The 15,731-nt window shown below is 40.6% G+C and overlaps 1 protein-coding gene across 1 annotated transcript in view; it reads right to left on the minus strand.

Annotated features, from left to right (window-relative positions):
* The window catches only part of SKAP2 (src kinase associated phosphoprotein 2), a 108,990-nt gene extending 93,631 nt beyond the window's left edge, over positions 1-15,359 (minus strand). The window contains exons 1-3 of the mRNA XM_048950839.1: positions 15,202-15,359; positions 4,945-5,050; positions 2,759-2,784 (exon numbers count right to left, since the gene is read on the minus strand). Coding sequence (XP_048806796.1) covers positions 2,759-2,784; positions 4,945-5,050; positions 15,202-15,247 — 178 coding nt within the window. The 5' untranslated portion in view covers positions 15,248-15,359. The remainder of the gene's footprint in view (positions 1-2,758; positions 2,785-4,944; positions 5,051-15,201) is intronic.
* Positions 15,360-15,731: the final 372 nt, after the last annotated feature.

Consider the following 15,731-nt stretch of genomic DNA (forward strand, 5'->3'; position numbering starts at 1 on the left):
GTAGCAAAAGCCCATACAACAAGAGCTCACACAAAATACCTTGGACAAACAGACTAGTCACTATGTGCAAAGCCAGTGGAACTTTGAGAACAAGTAACCATGAAAGAAAGTGGAGTGACAAGCAATGTCCACAGAACATGTTTGTGGAACAACTTACAAGCTGATGGAGCTGCTGTTTGAGAGACCAGTGCTCCATTTTGTAATATTTTATGGGAAATATAAGAATACCCAAAATGTTAGTTCACTTCTTTCAGCCATCAAAAAACTCTTCTGGATGACTCTGGAATGATGACAGATCACAACTCACAGAATTTTTGCAAACAGTCAATATAATAAGACAACTAATACACGGTGGTGATGCTACATGGTATGAATCATTCCTCACCGTTCTTTTAGCTTGAAAAAAAAAAAAAAGACTATTATTTGCATTAAGAAATGGAGTAATCAGATACAGCGAACAGCAAATATGAGTTTCAACTGTGCATCGTAGTGAGTTGTTTTGCTGGGATTTTTTCCCCTTCATATTTTCCTTTCAGTACAACTATCCCATTTCTGCTTCATCCACCATTCCTTTTTCCACTTTACATTTTGAGAGTATTTCTTCTTTCTCTGGAAGCAGGGAAGAAATGAGAAGATGACCAGGCGTCTCAGTTCTAAATCTTCTATTTTCCATTTTTCTAACATAGAGGTGTGCACATAGTATGGAATGTGCACAAAAGTTGACCTTGTTCAGCTGCTGCCGCTGCTTTTTTACTTCAGTAGCTGGCACAGAATCCAATTGCTCACTGCTGTGTGATGAGTACTTTGTTCTACACCTACCTGAGTCATGCTTAATTTGCACAGGCCTTAAGTAAGAATGACACTACCAAATAAAGTTTAGTATATACTTCCTGATCTCCAGAGATTACACTGACAATTCATATCACTCAACCACATTCCCTCAAATATTTTGCAAATAAGAGCAGGTTCATACTTCCCATGACTTTTTCATATTCATGCACACAAATGCACAAGAATTTGAAGAAATTTATCCTTGTTTGCAGAAAACAATGGTGTAACTTTAGAGTCTTCTCATTTTATTAACAAACCCCAAACAAAATCTAACATGTCAGCATTTACAAGCTTCACCATCTGCACAGTTACAGCATCTGAACCTAAAATATACATTATGAAAGTTAAATTAAAACAGCAATATATCCTTCTTCAGAAGCAAATACAGCCTAACAAAAACAATAATGTTCAATACAACTTCCACAAATCAGAGCAATTACAAACTATATTAACGAAATCACACATTTTACTGGAGATAACTAAACTTTATCTTCAATAATCATTTTTTCAATTGCAGAAGAAATTCTGAATCAAGTTATCAATGAGAAAAGCAAACACATTATGAATTTCTTCAGCTTATAAAAAAAACAACTCTGTTCTCTGTAGACAGTTCTACTTTTAATAAATATCCAAGTCTGTGACTCTCTATCAACTTCTGAAAAGAATGTTTTCCAAAAAGTCAGGGGCACTGTAATTAAACAATCATTCACCTACTTTCAGATTAGGCATTTTTTTCATAAATTAACATTTGATTTTTCCACCCTTAATTCTATTGGGCAGTAAAGGGATGAGAGAAACTTCTGTAAGGGTACTCAGGCACAACATAGGAAAAATAGCAACAATATTAACATAATTTTTTAAAGAATCACAGATTGAACTTACAAAATCTTGGCTAACTTTGAGAAGTTGCATTTTCTCATTCAGTTGAACTGTTAGACCTCTATAACTTGACTTAAAAAGCAGTACGAGATGTATGGACTTATTATGCCTTGTTATAACATTACTTGCCTGAATATGACTTCACATATTTTCACTTTATCAGGAGGCAGAAAGTAGTCCACACATTCAAACCTCCCGGTTCCAAAACAGAAAGTTCCCCAGCCAGTGCAAGATGTGGAGCGTTGCACAGGCTTTTTGACCTCACAGTGTGACCCTCATACCAGCATCCACAGGCTATAGGTCACGACCTCAAGAATTAGCATCATGGAAATAAGAGCCCTTCCAGGTTTAGTTACAGAATACAACACTGTAGCAACAAACTCCTAAGTCTTGTCTGAACTGAGTTCTGCAGCTTTGTCTTAACTCCACCAGAAGATAATAGATAACCCACACTTCAGTTTTCATTACCAGCACACTAAATCGTCTCCTCTCCAACTAAAGGTCTGTGATCCTGCTATACTGTGAAAACATCCATTCACTGTGGATCGAAAGCCAATATCATATTGCCACTAGCTGAGCCTATTAAAAGGTTAAAGAAATACCACTATGGAATTGAAGACTTCTGAAATCACTGTTAAGAAAAGAAGTTGAAATAAATTATCTCTGTTAACATTTTATCTCCCAAGCAGATTACTTTGTATATGCATTCTCGGGGGGGGGGGGAAGGAAAAACCTGCATCACAGTCACATGTAATGCTAAGCTCTAATTAAATCAGACATAACAAGCTCCATTTGTATTAAATTCTGAGGTATTTTTCTAACCTTCACTCTTTTCTAAGCATTCTCAGATGCATTTAAGGAAGGAAACGAACCCAGCCCAGAGATGGCTCAGCAAGAATTAAAACTTGGGAGCTCTTTGCTGTTTCACTCAGCAGGTGGAGCTAGCGGCCTCGGCCAAGCAACGCACACTTGAGTGTTTAAAAACCAGTATGACAGTCTGTCATGGAGCAAAAATATACTACAGTGGGAAGAAATGTATGAGATTTACCTTTATCCTGGAATTCTTGAGGGTAACTGCAAAAGAAGAAGAAACAAAATAATGCAATACATGCTAGCACATGCACAGCAATATAAACATTATAAAATGATTCCTAGTTTTCTGTAACCACTGTGGTTGAAACTTAGTGCTGAAACTTTTTCATAGTTTCATTCTTGGAAAAGTTTTTTATATTTAAAATCAATCTTCCTTTTACTTTTGCAGTAGAGAGAATGCTTAGTTGTTTTAAGGAAGTCAAACAAAACCAAGACCTGATAAGGCAGCCTATTCTAGGTATACACATCTACTCAGATATTTTATCATATAAACATACAAAAGCATCTCTGTCACTGAAAAGATTTCTGAAATTATTTCCAAAATTTCTAAGTAAAACCCACTATGCCTTTCCTAAAAATAACACAGTAGGTCAGCAAGAAAAAAATTATATGAAGTGTAGTTTTTGTTGCAGTATTCTATCAAATCCAAAGAAAAGTACTAATAATTAACCATAAATGAAAAGCTGATGCATACTTAGATGTAAAATCATTTTAAAATATGAAGACATCTGCATAATGCCTAAGAAAATATCTATGATCCCATAGGAAGAAATACTGTTTCTTCAGAAACAAAATGATCTTCAGATATGCTTTGATGTATAAGGATAAACAATCACAGCAAAGTTATGTAAAAAGGCAACTTGAGCAGCATGTACTTGTGTGAAAGATTTCACTAGAAGTGACCAGCAAATAAAATACAGCTGCTAAGACCATCTTTATGGACAATAAGCAATAGTGCTTTTATCAGGCTAGTCAGAAAGAAGGAATAGAAACAGAAATAAAAGGCCCAATCTAAGAAATCCCGCACAGCAAGTAGCAGCAGTACTTAGGCACAGCACAGTATGTGGGATGTAAAAATCAAAGACTGTGACTACACACACATTTTGTATCCTGCATGAACAGCAAAATACTGCTAAGAGTGAGTACTATCAGAGGAGACCAGGGATAAATTAGAAATGAAGATAAGATGTGAAATCACAGGGTCATATAAATAAGTAGGAAAGAACTCGGTGGCAGCTGAGCTCCTAACTGCAGGTCCCCACCTTTGATACTTCATCGTCATATTAAAAAAATAGACTGAGTCATAAGATGGAAGAAAACAAGTCAGCAGTGCTATATCTGCAAGTCATCTGTACAGTCCCAGTCAGCTCAGTAATCCAAAGAGAAAGCACAAAGAGACAAAATCCTGCTTCCTTAAAATAAATAAGTAAATAAAGTACTTCCACAAGCATTTACAGCCCTAATGAAATGCACAAACATTTTCAGTTACAAAATGCTGAGGCACATATCATGCCTTCCCACAGTTTGTAGGACACCAAGAACACCGCTCTTGCCAGATGGTTGTGCTGTGTTTGAAACTGTAACCAAGTGGCCACAGATGCAGGAGCAGTCAAAGTAAGGCTCCGTAGGAACCAAGCAGAAACAACTTGCAGGAGAACACTCAGGGAACAGCAATCAAAAAAAAAAGAACAGCAAGTACTAAATTATCTACTAGTAGATCTGAGTTGGAAAAAAAGAGATCTTGCAAAGAATATTTTTGTAGCACGTAAACTATAGCCAAATCTCTTCAGACAAATTGTTTTCATCAATGTGAAGTTACAACATAACTGTGTCTGAAATCATACTAAATTTAAAAACAAGCCAAAAAAAAAAAAAAAAATCACTGCTTGGTCTGTCACAGTACTTTAATAACTCAACATTGTTGAAACAAACTTGCCACCTACAAACAGCTTCCAGTTTAGTTTCAACTTCCTATTGGAACTGAACAACAGCCTGTGCAATAACACTAACTGAGCATCCAATAGAGCTGCTTTACACCAGCTGAGGATGGCAAAAGGAAGCTCATTCCTACTTTGTATGCATTATATTTCCCATATTTTAATGAATCTCACCAAAGTGAGGTCTAAGTAACAAGCTTGCTGAAGCATTCTGAGCCCCAACCGCAATTCAAATGTGACGAATCTTTACCTTCCTGATTCTTACTGAATCCTAGCAGATTCATCAAGATAGAAAGACTAAACCCAAGCTGATTATTTGACCTAAACAGATAATATTGCTAGTGATTATTAAAAGGTTGTTAAAAGAAAACTACGTTGCATGTAAGTTACTTCATAACATATTAAACCCACAAAGCTTACTTACCTTGCCTTAACATCTTTTATCTTCTTAAGAAGAATATCCCTTTTCTCCTTTGCTTTCTTGGACAAACTTTCTCCTTTTAGGGTCTGGGAAATAAACGTGTCGACATCTAAATCAGAAAATGAAGAAAAAGAGGCACACCTCAGTAAGGACACACAGTGCTGTAATGAGTTCGCCCAGCCACTACTATGAAGAAAATTATTTTCAGGCCTACACCCAGCACAGTTAACAGGCTTTTCCTATTCTAAATGAGATACAATTTGTTCTCTGATCTACTTATGCTTAGCACAGCAAATCCTATGGTGACATTTGATTCTTGCTCACTTAATTACACCAAGTAAGCCCTAATAAATTGCACTGCTATAACAATTACTTTCCATCACCTAAAGTAAGGGATAAAGCTAAAACATGGAAATAGCCTTTATGCACATATTACTGCCGTGTTATTTCAGAAGATCACGTTACAAAAATGGTTGAGTAATTCACTCTTTCAGCAGTAATGCCTATCCAGCCACTAATATAGGTCACTTTTTGGTTCCAGTATTTCCAAATGATCTCACTGCCTCTCAGCTCCTGCATGACTGTGGTTCATATCCAAAGTTTTAACTTGGCAAACAAGTAAGCATGATAATAACCATATTGAAATACAGTCGAGACACACATATGTACTCAACTTCAAGCATGCTTGCAGAATCACAGAACTCTAACCTGCACTGCATTTGTTTTATTCTAATGCAGAAAGCATCTTATACAGGGATGCAGAATCAAAGTATCCCATTAAAGTTACTGTGGTTCACTGTAATGTAGTAAACACCCATTGCACTGGACAAAAATAGTGCACTGACTGAGAATTTTTAGAGTCTAAGTCTTCCAGTAGTATGTTTTCCTGGTTAGCAAAAATCATTGCCCACATTTACTGTAATAACCTTATGTAGTTACCAATCTAGATATGGCTACCTGGAAATTGAAAAGCAGAACTACTACTACAACAATGAAAAAAAACTTGCTTAGTAATTTCAGTTTCTCAGCTGTATGGTTAACACCTATTCATTCAAGAAGTAGAAACAAGCATAAGTCACAAACGTCTCCATTGAGACACTTGCCCACATACACACTTTGGCATAGTCTGTGTACATACAAGCCGATATGGCTAGTTCTATTTTAGTTCTGTAACTTCTCAAATCAGATGAGATGTTTCACAATAAGAATACAAAAGCAATTAAGCACTCAAATGTTCACACTCAACAAATCACATTTTAAAAGCATTAAGTTAATATTTACTGCAGATTTCCTAACTGAAAGCTTGAATCATGAAACATGATCCTTGAGGTCCCTTCCAACCCGGGTGATTCTGTGAATCGCCTGCTTTTCTCTCTCTGTAGATCAGAAGCTCAGCAGAAACAAGTCACTCCTCTCCTTTCAAGTTGCAAGAAAGTCAAAAGTTACTTTTTGAAAACACTAGCATAGCCATTACAACGATTTCACACTTCGTAAATAATTTACCACAGTATTATTACTTAGATGGACTCATTGTCTACACAAGATGTGGCAATAACGACATTTTTTAATGTTTTCAGAGTTCCGAACAACAGTATGTTCCCACTCCCTGTAAGACAGAAAGAGAAGCTTCCCCAACACATTTTCCAAAGCAGATCCAAAGACAAAAGAAAATCTCAGTTCTGTGTCACAGCTTCTGCAAAAGGCCAGAAGGAAAGGCATTTGGAGTGTCTATTAATGAATCCTCCAGACTCATCCCTCAGCAGCCTCTATGCCGTAAGCCTAGCACACATGGAAACATTTTGCTCTAACATACAGAAAATCTACACATCTTCATGAATTCCAAGGACTCTAATTTCTGATCAAGGGAGCAAGTAAAGGCCCATACAGTCACAAAACCTTGGCCAGCCACAAAACCACCTTTAGGTCAAAAGGCCTGATACTTTTGCTACTGAGAGCAGAAACCAAAACTGCTAAGAGGTTTTGTTCAATGAAAACCAAGAGCATTTTTCAGTACAGACAAACCTTTCTCTCTGGAAGGGACATTCTGATTAAATATCGGTTCCTTCCTACTTTTATGTATTTTAAAAATCTGACAGCTGCTTCTAAGTTTTATTTCAGCAACATGTGAAAGTTTAGAGCAATTACTTGGGTTTATACATAAGAAGCGATGCTTACACAGCAATCCTCAGGCACGAACTGATGACCAAACTTTGCCTCTGAAGTCTCCATTTAAATTCAGTGGGCTTTGCAATCTCAAGGAAAAGCTCAAAATTGAGAAGTGGCTGAGAACTCCACCATCTCAGGTTCTGACTGATTATCAGAGCTTCCTATAACCACTAATGTTGAGAAAATTAAGGGGATGGAAGGGAAAAGAAACAAGGCTGATTGTCATAAAGAAGAATTACCAGTTCTAGCTTAGATGCATTGCTGAGATAAAAATCCTGAGGACTGATCACATCGCCTCTTTTCTTCTGCTTGGACTTCAAAAGCAGAAATAGTGCAGAATTTTCAGCCACAAAGGTACAGGGCAAAAGTAGATCTTCACATATTCCAGTAAAAGAAGATAGTAAGTTAGAGGAGAGGGAGATGAACAGAAGGACAGCAATCATGCACAAGCTCCTCACAAACAGCAGCATTTACAGATAAAACATCCCTGGGATGCCGATGATTTCCCTGTCCTGTGAGACTGCAAAACAAGTTCCAGAAGTTTACATGGCTCCAGACAGAATACACCATACTCACCATGGAATGCCGTCACTTACGTGTGTTCAGAAAAGGCATAAACATAACCTGATTCATCACATCCTCAAAATATGAAGACAGACCTGACATGCATCTATCTGTAACAGTATGCCTAAGCAGCAATATAGTTGAAAATACCACATTATCATATCACACATTTTCCTTCCTACTGACAATTACACAGAATGATGCACATCTTGCTCGAGCCATCTCCTGATCTAGCATTGTAAATCCTTTCCTGATGTGCCAGATGCACATAGGATGAGTCACTTATCATAAGCTCCTCTGGACAAGGAGCAAAAAAATCTAAGTTATGATTGTTACTTCACCACCTGTACACCTCCCTGAGTATATGAGAAACAGTCCCAGCTTTCACAGAATTCTTCATCACTGGCTTCACATAAAAGACTGTTCACTTAATGCCTACAGCATTCTTCAAAGTGATTCAACTTAGAATAAGAACAGAACTCCGGACTTCAGTGTGATAGATGCAAGTCTCATATGGTGAACTTCAGACACAATATCATACAGAAGCAGCAAAATGTGTCCATTTCTCAAGGCTGTTCTAGTCACTAATTTCTTCTTCCTTCTTTAGGATGATCAAAAACTCTCTCTCCCCTCTAAACTAGTTTAAAGTTGTGCAAAAAATGAAAGTTTAAGCCACTAATCATTAGAACCTGAGTGTAAATGCAGTTCCTTTCTGTTCCAGTAGACTCATTGACAATTTTTATTTTAAATGATAAACACACACACACAAAATAAATAAATAAATGAAAAACACCCCTCTTTGAACAGGATCCTGATTTAAAAGCAGTTTTGCTCATCGGTTCCCCAGCAATGAATGAACAAAATGATGCATCCCCATTCACTGTTTCTACCAAACTTAGCTGCTATTTAGTAACAGCATACATTGCAGAGGGCACACTACCGCCAGAGACCAGGCTGCTCAGTTAACTGTTTCCATTGAAAATAACAGAGTTTCAAAGAGAAATACGTCTTGAAACCTGTTTAACATCTCCAGAAGTTTTTAAGCCTGCATGTCCAACTGCTAAACGTCCTGACTCTAGTACTTAATGATCTGTTTCAGAAAGCTCATTTCAACTCCATCTGAACCACACCCCAGAGAAATTATTTGCCTACAGAAATGAACAGTAGATACAGAACTGAAAGATCCAATTGATAAGATCCTCTCACAAATTGCTCTGCCAATACAGGTTGCAAACAAATGACAAGTCACAAGAGCAAAGTTTTGTGCTCTTCAACAGCCTCATGTAGTTCAAGGCTCAATGGCCTCTTCAGACAACCAATAAAAGCTGAAAGGTCATTTCCACCTTGTTTTCAGCAGCATTCCTCTTCAGAGAACAAAGTTTCTGAAGGCTTTTATTTCCATTGTTAAACAACTTGGTGCTTCTCCTTGCTTCAACAATTACAAAGAGACACCACCACAAGTTTTTCACATTTAAAGTTTTTAGGGCTATTTCCTTTAATAAAAACAGAAATCAGACATCTTCAGAAGAACACTGTGGACTTTCAATCCAAAGCAAGCACTGCATTTAAGAGCACTAATCATAAATCCTACCATTTTGTTGTTTACCATCCTTAACACAGGGATCATCAGTTGTACTTAAGGAACACACATCCTTAGCACAGAACCTTTGTGTCAAGGTGGGCCAAACAGGCTCTCACAGACCATGGCCTGGGTCTTCCTTTCTCCCCACCTTCTGCAGATAACCAGAACATTGTCCATCACATCACCAGAATGTGAGACATTACCAGAATGAAGTCACCCCTTCACCACCTGATGAGCTCATCCCACTGACAGATGTGCTTCCACTCACAGGGCAGGGAGTGCACACACATCTTTAGGTGAGCTGGTGCAAACACGGCTGGAAATACACGTGCTATGCAATGAGGGACAGCTGCATGGGGTCCCCTGGCAGATGTACTCCCAGTCACACCAAGAGGGAATGGCAGGTCAGCAGAACAATGCACAGAGCACCAGCCTCCTGTAATCCCCCTCCTTCAACATTAAGGATGGGGAGAGCCAGGAGCTGGCCAAAGCCAGGGAATTTTGGAAAGCAGGACAGTTAATCCCGAAGGTAGCTGCAAGCTAGGCACATTTGTGTGCACACACACTTCTCAGTTGCAAGCAACACCAAACAGACTGCCACTTATCTTCCACCTTTACAGAATATAGCATTAGAAAGTAATTAATCCATTGGATTTCAAGCTTCTTGTACAAGTCATCAATATGGAGCAGGCCCAGAGACAAATTATCAAGCAATACCTGTGACTGCCTGTCCCCTCGCACATAAATCTGGCTCCTTGAGAAGCAAGAAACATTCGAGGACCTTGCTTTTGCCCTCTCCTCTATATTCAGACATCTCTCTTCAGTTTGCTTAACTAGCTATCTGTATATAGATATAAAGAGATATATACATACACATATACAGGAACAAACGTAAAATAAAAGTGACTGGCTCCAGTATGTTTAAAAATAATCACAGTGATCCACTGGAGCACAAAGCCCTGGAAAGGAATGCCTCTGGAAACTTGCGCCTTTGATCTCCAAAAGCAAGGCTACTTGGCCTTGTTGCCACCAACAGTGAATACATTGATAAACACTGACACTCAACAATTTCTGTTAGTGATTTAGAAACCAGAAGTACACCTAAGCTGCTAAGACTCCTCAAATGAAGTAAACATAAAAGTAAAAATGAGATAGCTCTTAAATTAAATAAAATTATCATCAGTGACTATAATCTCTTTGACCAAGTAGTTAAACATCATCTCTCTCTATTAAAGAGGTGAAAAAAGACCAAGCTGTAACACATTAAGCTTATCCTGAAAAAACCACACCAGTACAAATCATGATCAAGTTACAAAGTGATTCCAAATGAACTATAATAAAAAATGTTAAGGATTAACCCAAAGATTTACACTGTATGCTACATTATGCTGCATCTATTGTGGTTTGTTGACATATGATTATGAAAGAAACGTAAACCCAGTCAGATGAGAAAGATAGACTCCACGTTAATTGAAAAAGACAAACTAAGTGAATAATGAGTATATAAAAAATAGCCTATGCCATTTTTATCACCCATATATGACACTTACTCTCAAATTTATGGCAGAGACAATTGAACTATGTTTCAAATCACTGGAGGTTATTTCTTACCAGGAATGCCTCTGTGCAGTTTTTCACCTCGCTGTTTCTATTCTTATTCCGTTACTATTCGAACACAAATATATTACCAGAGCTGTAAATACCTGTCTACTTAGAAGATGTCTACTATAATCACTCTGGTTTATCCTGCAAATTCAGATTCTTCAGCAAGCACAGGCATTCATGAAAGCCAAGGAAATGTGAAAAGGATACTTTAAACCATAGAAGAGATAAGTTTTAAAACAAAAAAAATTGAGCCAGGCAATAAAGAAGAGCTACAGTGTCCATAGGTGATTGTTCTTACCACAGGAGTATAAGGAGCAAGTCCAGCAACAGCTGACTAGGAGGTCGAAAAGGACTGTTAGCTTCTTCTGGACATCAGAGGTAAACAGAACTAGTGTAGTGCACAACAATGAAAGGGAAGCAAAACTTTCTCAAACTATGCACTGGATCCACCATCTCATAGCTTTCTCATCTTGCGCAGTTCTGCACGCTGTTTTCAGGATATAACTAAACAAGCAGGTAAAAAAATACTAATACAAGCACAAATTTAGAGAAGTCACAGTGAAATAAGGCAATCTGGACAATATGACTATGTATTTAAAGAAACTGAATGATGGCTGGGTGGAAACAGTCTCTACAGCAAGAAGAGAGGTTTTCGTTCAGCTTTGGGTTGTTGGGGGATTTTTTTTTTTTTTTTTAAGAAGAAAAAACAGATATGGAACCTTATACCCAACTCTATATGGGCTAAAGAAAGTTTTGTTCCATTTTCCTAGTTAAAATAAATCTTCAAAACTTTTAGTCTATGAAAGCAGAAGATTAAAACTAGAAACTTTGTGAAATGTGAAAGGAGAACAGAAAGAAAAACCTGTAGTACAGTTATGGATCTTACAAAGGTTAGAGAAAAAGATGTAAAAGATGTAAATGCTATAATATATACACAGATCATAGCAATATCAAAAACTTTTAAAAACTATTCTCAATTCCTTCAACTCAATCTCCACAACATCCCAATCAAAATGACTGAAGGAACCAGTCTGATTTACATTATGGGAAGAAAAAAAATATGCCTCTAGTGAAGAAAGCAGCCTCTGAAATCTCTCTCAGCTAAGGAAAGCCAAAGCTTACTGTGTGCATCAAGTAGCAAGGAAAAATAAAAACAAGCAGGCCTTCAACAACATACATAACCAATAATAATTGGACTGCAAAAAAGAAACACAGCAACATCCCACTCTGCCAAACACCCACCAAAAGATTCTGAACAAACAACTGAAGGAGAAGAGGTACAGTAGGCCTCCCCCACTAAATTGTGAAGACATCATCTAGAAGGTACAGAGACATGGAAGGAAATGACACACACACTACCTCACACCTCCCTGTGTGAAGCAGGAGATAAGAAAGCTGCAAAATGATTTTCTCCCTCCATTCAAAGTTCATCCCACCACCAGAGGACCCTGATTCTGCCCCCAGTTTTTCCCTCCTGCTACTTAAGCAAGCCAGAGGAGAGAGCTCGGGATTGTGAAATCCCAACAACCTCTGCAATAAGCTCATTGCCTCACTGACCTTCCCCCTTCAACTTCACAGAAACAGCTTCCTCCTCTTCCAAGTGATGTGGTTAGCCCCGAGTTCAAGCTGTGCTTCTGCCTGGAACATTTCAGCGCCACTGACATGCGGCCACAGTGACCCTGCCAGCACGTGTGACAGAATTTGTTTTTGCATTAAAGATATAATATTGTTTGGGTTCAAAGTAAAGCACTCTCAAGTCAGAAAGCTTCCTGTGCAACTCTAATTCATCCCCTGGTGTGTTTATTCCCATTATCGCCATGTTTAACTCCAGGAGCACTTAGCATGTTTTCCAGTAGGACCCCTACTTGTTCAGCATGGGGGGGACCCTACTCCAACGATCAATCAAGGCTAAGCAGGGATAAAGAAGTCCATATGATCACTGCTCTGCTTGCTGCTGCAGTTGGAAAAAAACAGGCAAAAAGACTGAGGATGTGAGAAACAGTACAATATTCAAGAGATTTTGAATCTGCAACTGCCTTGCTGCCAGGTGAACACTGGGTTAAAATAGGATGCATGGTGCTAGGCACTAACTGCACGTTCTTGACAGATATGAAAAAGTGCCAGGCACTTCTAATGGCCACTGAATAGAGACATCTGACCAGTGTTATTTTCTAGAGAAGCCAAGGCAGTATGGAGGCAGGTGAATTTCAATTCCACTTTTGTTCCACCATTGATTATTTTTGTGACCCCAGATCACATCTTGTTTATTACACTAATTTCAGCGACGGGAAAACAATATTCCCTCATATCAAAGAGGTGTTGAATCAATACCTGTGAGCCATTAAAATAATACATTAAGAAGCATGCTTGAAGACGAGCATGAAGAAGTGAGTATCTATTCATTGCAGACTTTGTATCATACAGGAGTTGCTTAATGAATAGTAAAGCCATTACACAGCTCTCTTCCTCCCTCCATTACTATAAATCTTCAGTACTTTAATAGTTTGGGCTAGAAGAAGCAGGGCACTGTATAATTAAGGATTACCAGAACGTAAGTGTATCCAGAATGCTCATAGAGACTGAACTACTCTAATTTCTAACTTCCACACAACTTTTCTTGTAACATTAAAAAGAAAAAAGAGAGGCTAACACACTAACTTTATAAAGTAAACCTTTATTCTTTGAAAACAGAATAGGATCATTGAATTTTTTACATTGCATAACCACAGTTATCCCTACATTTGTTTCCTCTTGATAATTCTGCAAATAAGGATTTAAAGTTACAAACCATTTTTCATTCCTCACTATCTCCACTCTGCTAGGTTTCTGCTTTGCATTGAGTCCCAAAACAAAATTGCTTGTGAATGTAAGTTAAGTGAAAAATTCTGTTACAGTTACAGGTACTTATTATGTATCTGTGATACCGTAATAATGAAAAAGATTTAAAGACCACTGGTAAATCATCCCACTCTACTGACTTCAGTATTATAGACAGTACTGATGGAATGGTCTCAATTTTCCAGAAAAGCTGCACCCACTGCACAACCATGGGATACCCATGTATAACCTGGGCTATTGATTGCAATGAGTTTATGCACACCCCCTCTTGAGGGAAAGCAGGGGTTGCCACCTCCACTTTGGAACACCAACTTCTTTATCGCTCTTTCCACAGCAGACTGGATGAAACTGAGCAAAGGGCCAGGTGCATAGGGGAGGCACAGTGACAAAAACGAAGCTGCAGTTTGGAGTTACCACGTAGTTATCATCTGCATGATACCATCCTCCTCCAGAAGTTTCTGAGAGCAACTTCACCAAGTGAAGTAGCTCTTATACAAATGAAAACTTCACATGACCCCAAGTTGGAAATACTTTAACACCATGGAAACTACAAGGGCTAGGTAAAAGCCTCTAAGGCTAACCTTTTCATTGTTATTAATTAGGAACCCAGCCCATGATAAGAAGTCAGCAGAAGCTCTCCTTTTCTTCCAGTGGCATTTCCCGTTGGTTTTACTACAGAGAGAATGTGATCTCCAAACAACATACTTACAGTCAGTGGTTACTACAGCCCTTCAGGAGAGCTGGCAGAGGTACTTACAAGATAAGAATGCAAGATAAGAGCAAAGCAGTTCAGCACCAACTCCTACCACCAATGCGTTTAAGAACTGAACTGTGCCCAAAGGCGAGGAGCTGCACCAAGTTCCAGGGGGTGCCCGGCCTGGTAGCAGAGCACTCCTTCCAAAGACAAGCTTTTCAGAAGCACAGCTAACTTGAACGGCTTTGACAGAACTGCGCAAGTTCCCGTACCAGAAAGAGAAGTTCTCAAAAGAGAGATTCTCCTGCTCACTGGGAAATTCTGACGCCTTCGAAGCGCCTCCTAAGGCACTGCCGGGGCGACGAGTACCTCTCCTCTCCTCGCGGCGCTCAGCCACATCGTAGCCGCGCGGCCACGCCGCGAGCCCGGCCCTGAGCTCGGGCACACCGACTAACAGTTCGGCGCCCCACGACGCCGCCGGCCTCCAGCACGGAACTGCGGGGCTTTTCGACCGAGCACTGGCTCTCCTACCAACAGGGCTGAGCGACGGACGCCGCACCCGCTCCCGCCGTCGCCAACAGGCACGGAACGAGGCGGCAGCCGGGCCACCCGCACCGCTCCGGCTGCAGGGCATTAGTGCCCGCGGCGGCGGCGTCCCGGAAGAAGGAGGAAGCCGCCCGAGGAGCGCGGAGCGGGCGCTACCAAGCGCCGGGGGCTGCCCCGGCCCACACCGGCCAGTCACGGCCCGCCCCCCATCGCCCGCCCCCCGGGAAGCCCTCCCTCCTTCCTGCCCTCCCTCTGTTCGCCGTACCTGCCAGGAGGCCGCAGACGTCCTCGGGGATAGCGGCGCCGTGCATGCTGCGGGCGGCGGGCGCACCCCGCGGGCGACTCGCCTGGGCCGTGCCTCGGCCTCGGCCCCGCCGGGGAGGAAGCGGCAACCCCGCCCCGCGGCCGCAACGGCACGGCCTAGAGCCGCCGGGGCGGGGCTTCGAGCATAAAGGCGGGGTTTCGCGCTACGAGGCGGGGCTTCATACCGGGGGAGCGGGGCTTCGCCCGCCCGCCGCGTACCGCCCCCTAGAGCCGCGCGTGCGCCTCCGCCGTCCCTATGTTTACAGCCGCTGCTGGGAGTCCCCCGTAGCAACGCCCCGCCACGAGGCATCGCCGCCCACGTGACTTGTGCCGGAAGTCGTGTTGCGTGAGGACGCCGTGCGGACGCTCTCTTCTTGCCAGAACCGAGCATGGCGCTTTAGCCGTGGTCGTCCACTCCTCTCCGCCCCGCGGCACGCGAGAGGTTGCCTATTGGATGAGAGGCCCGGAAGTCGCTCTCTGATTGGTCCGTTT

This window comes from Lagopus muta, chromosome 7 (genome assembly GCF_023343835.1).
Source record: "Lagopus muta isolate bLagMut1 chromosome 7, bLagMut1 primary, whole genome shotgun sequence".
Taxonomy (NCBI): domain Eukaryota; kingdom Metazoa; phylum Chordata; class Aves; order Galliformes; family Phasianidae; genus Lagopus; species Lagopus muta.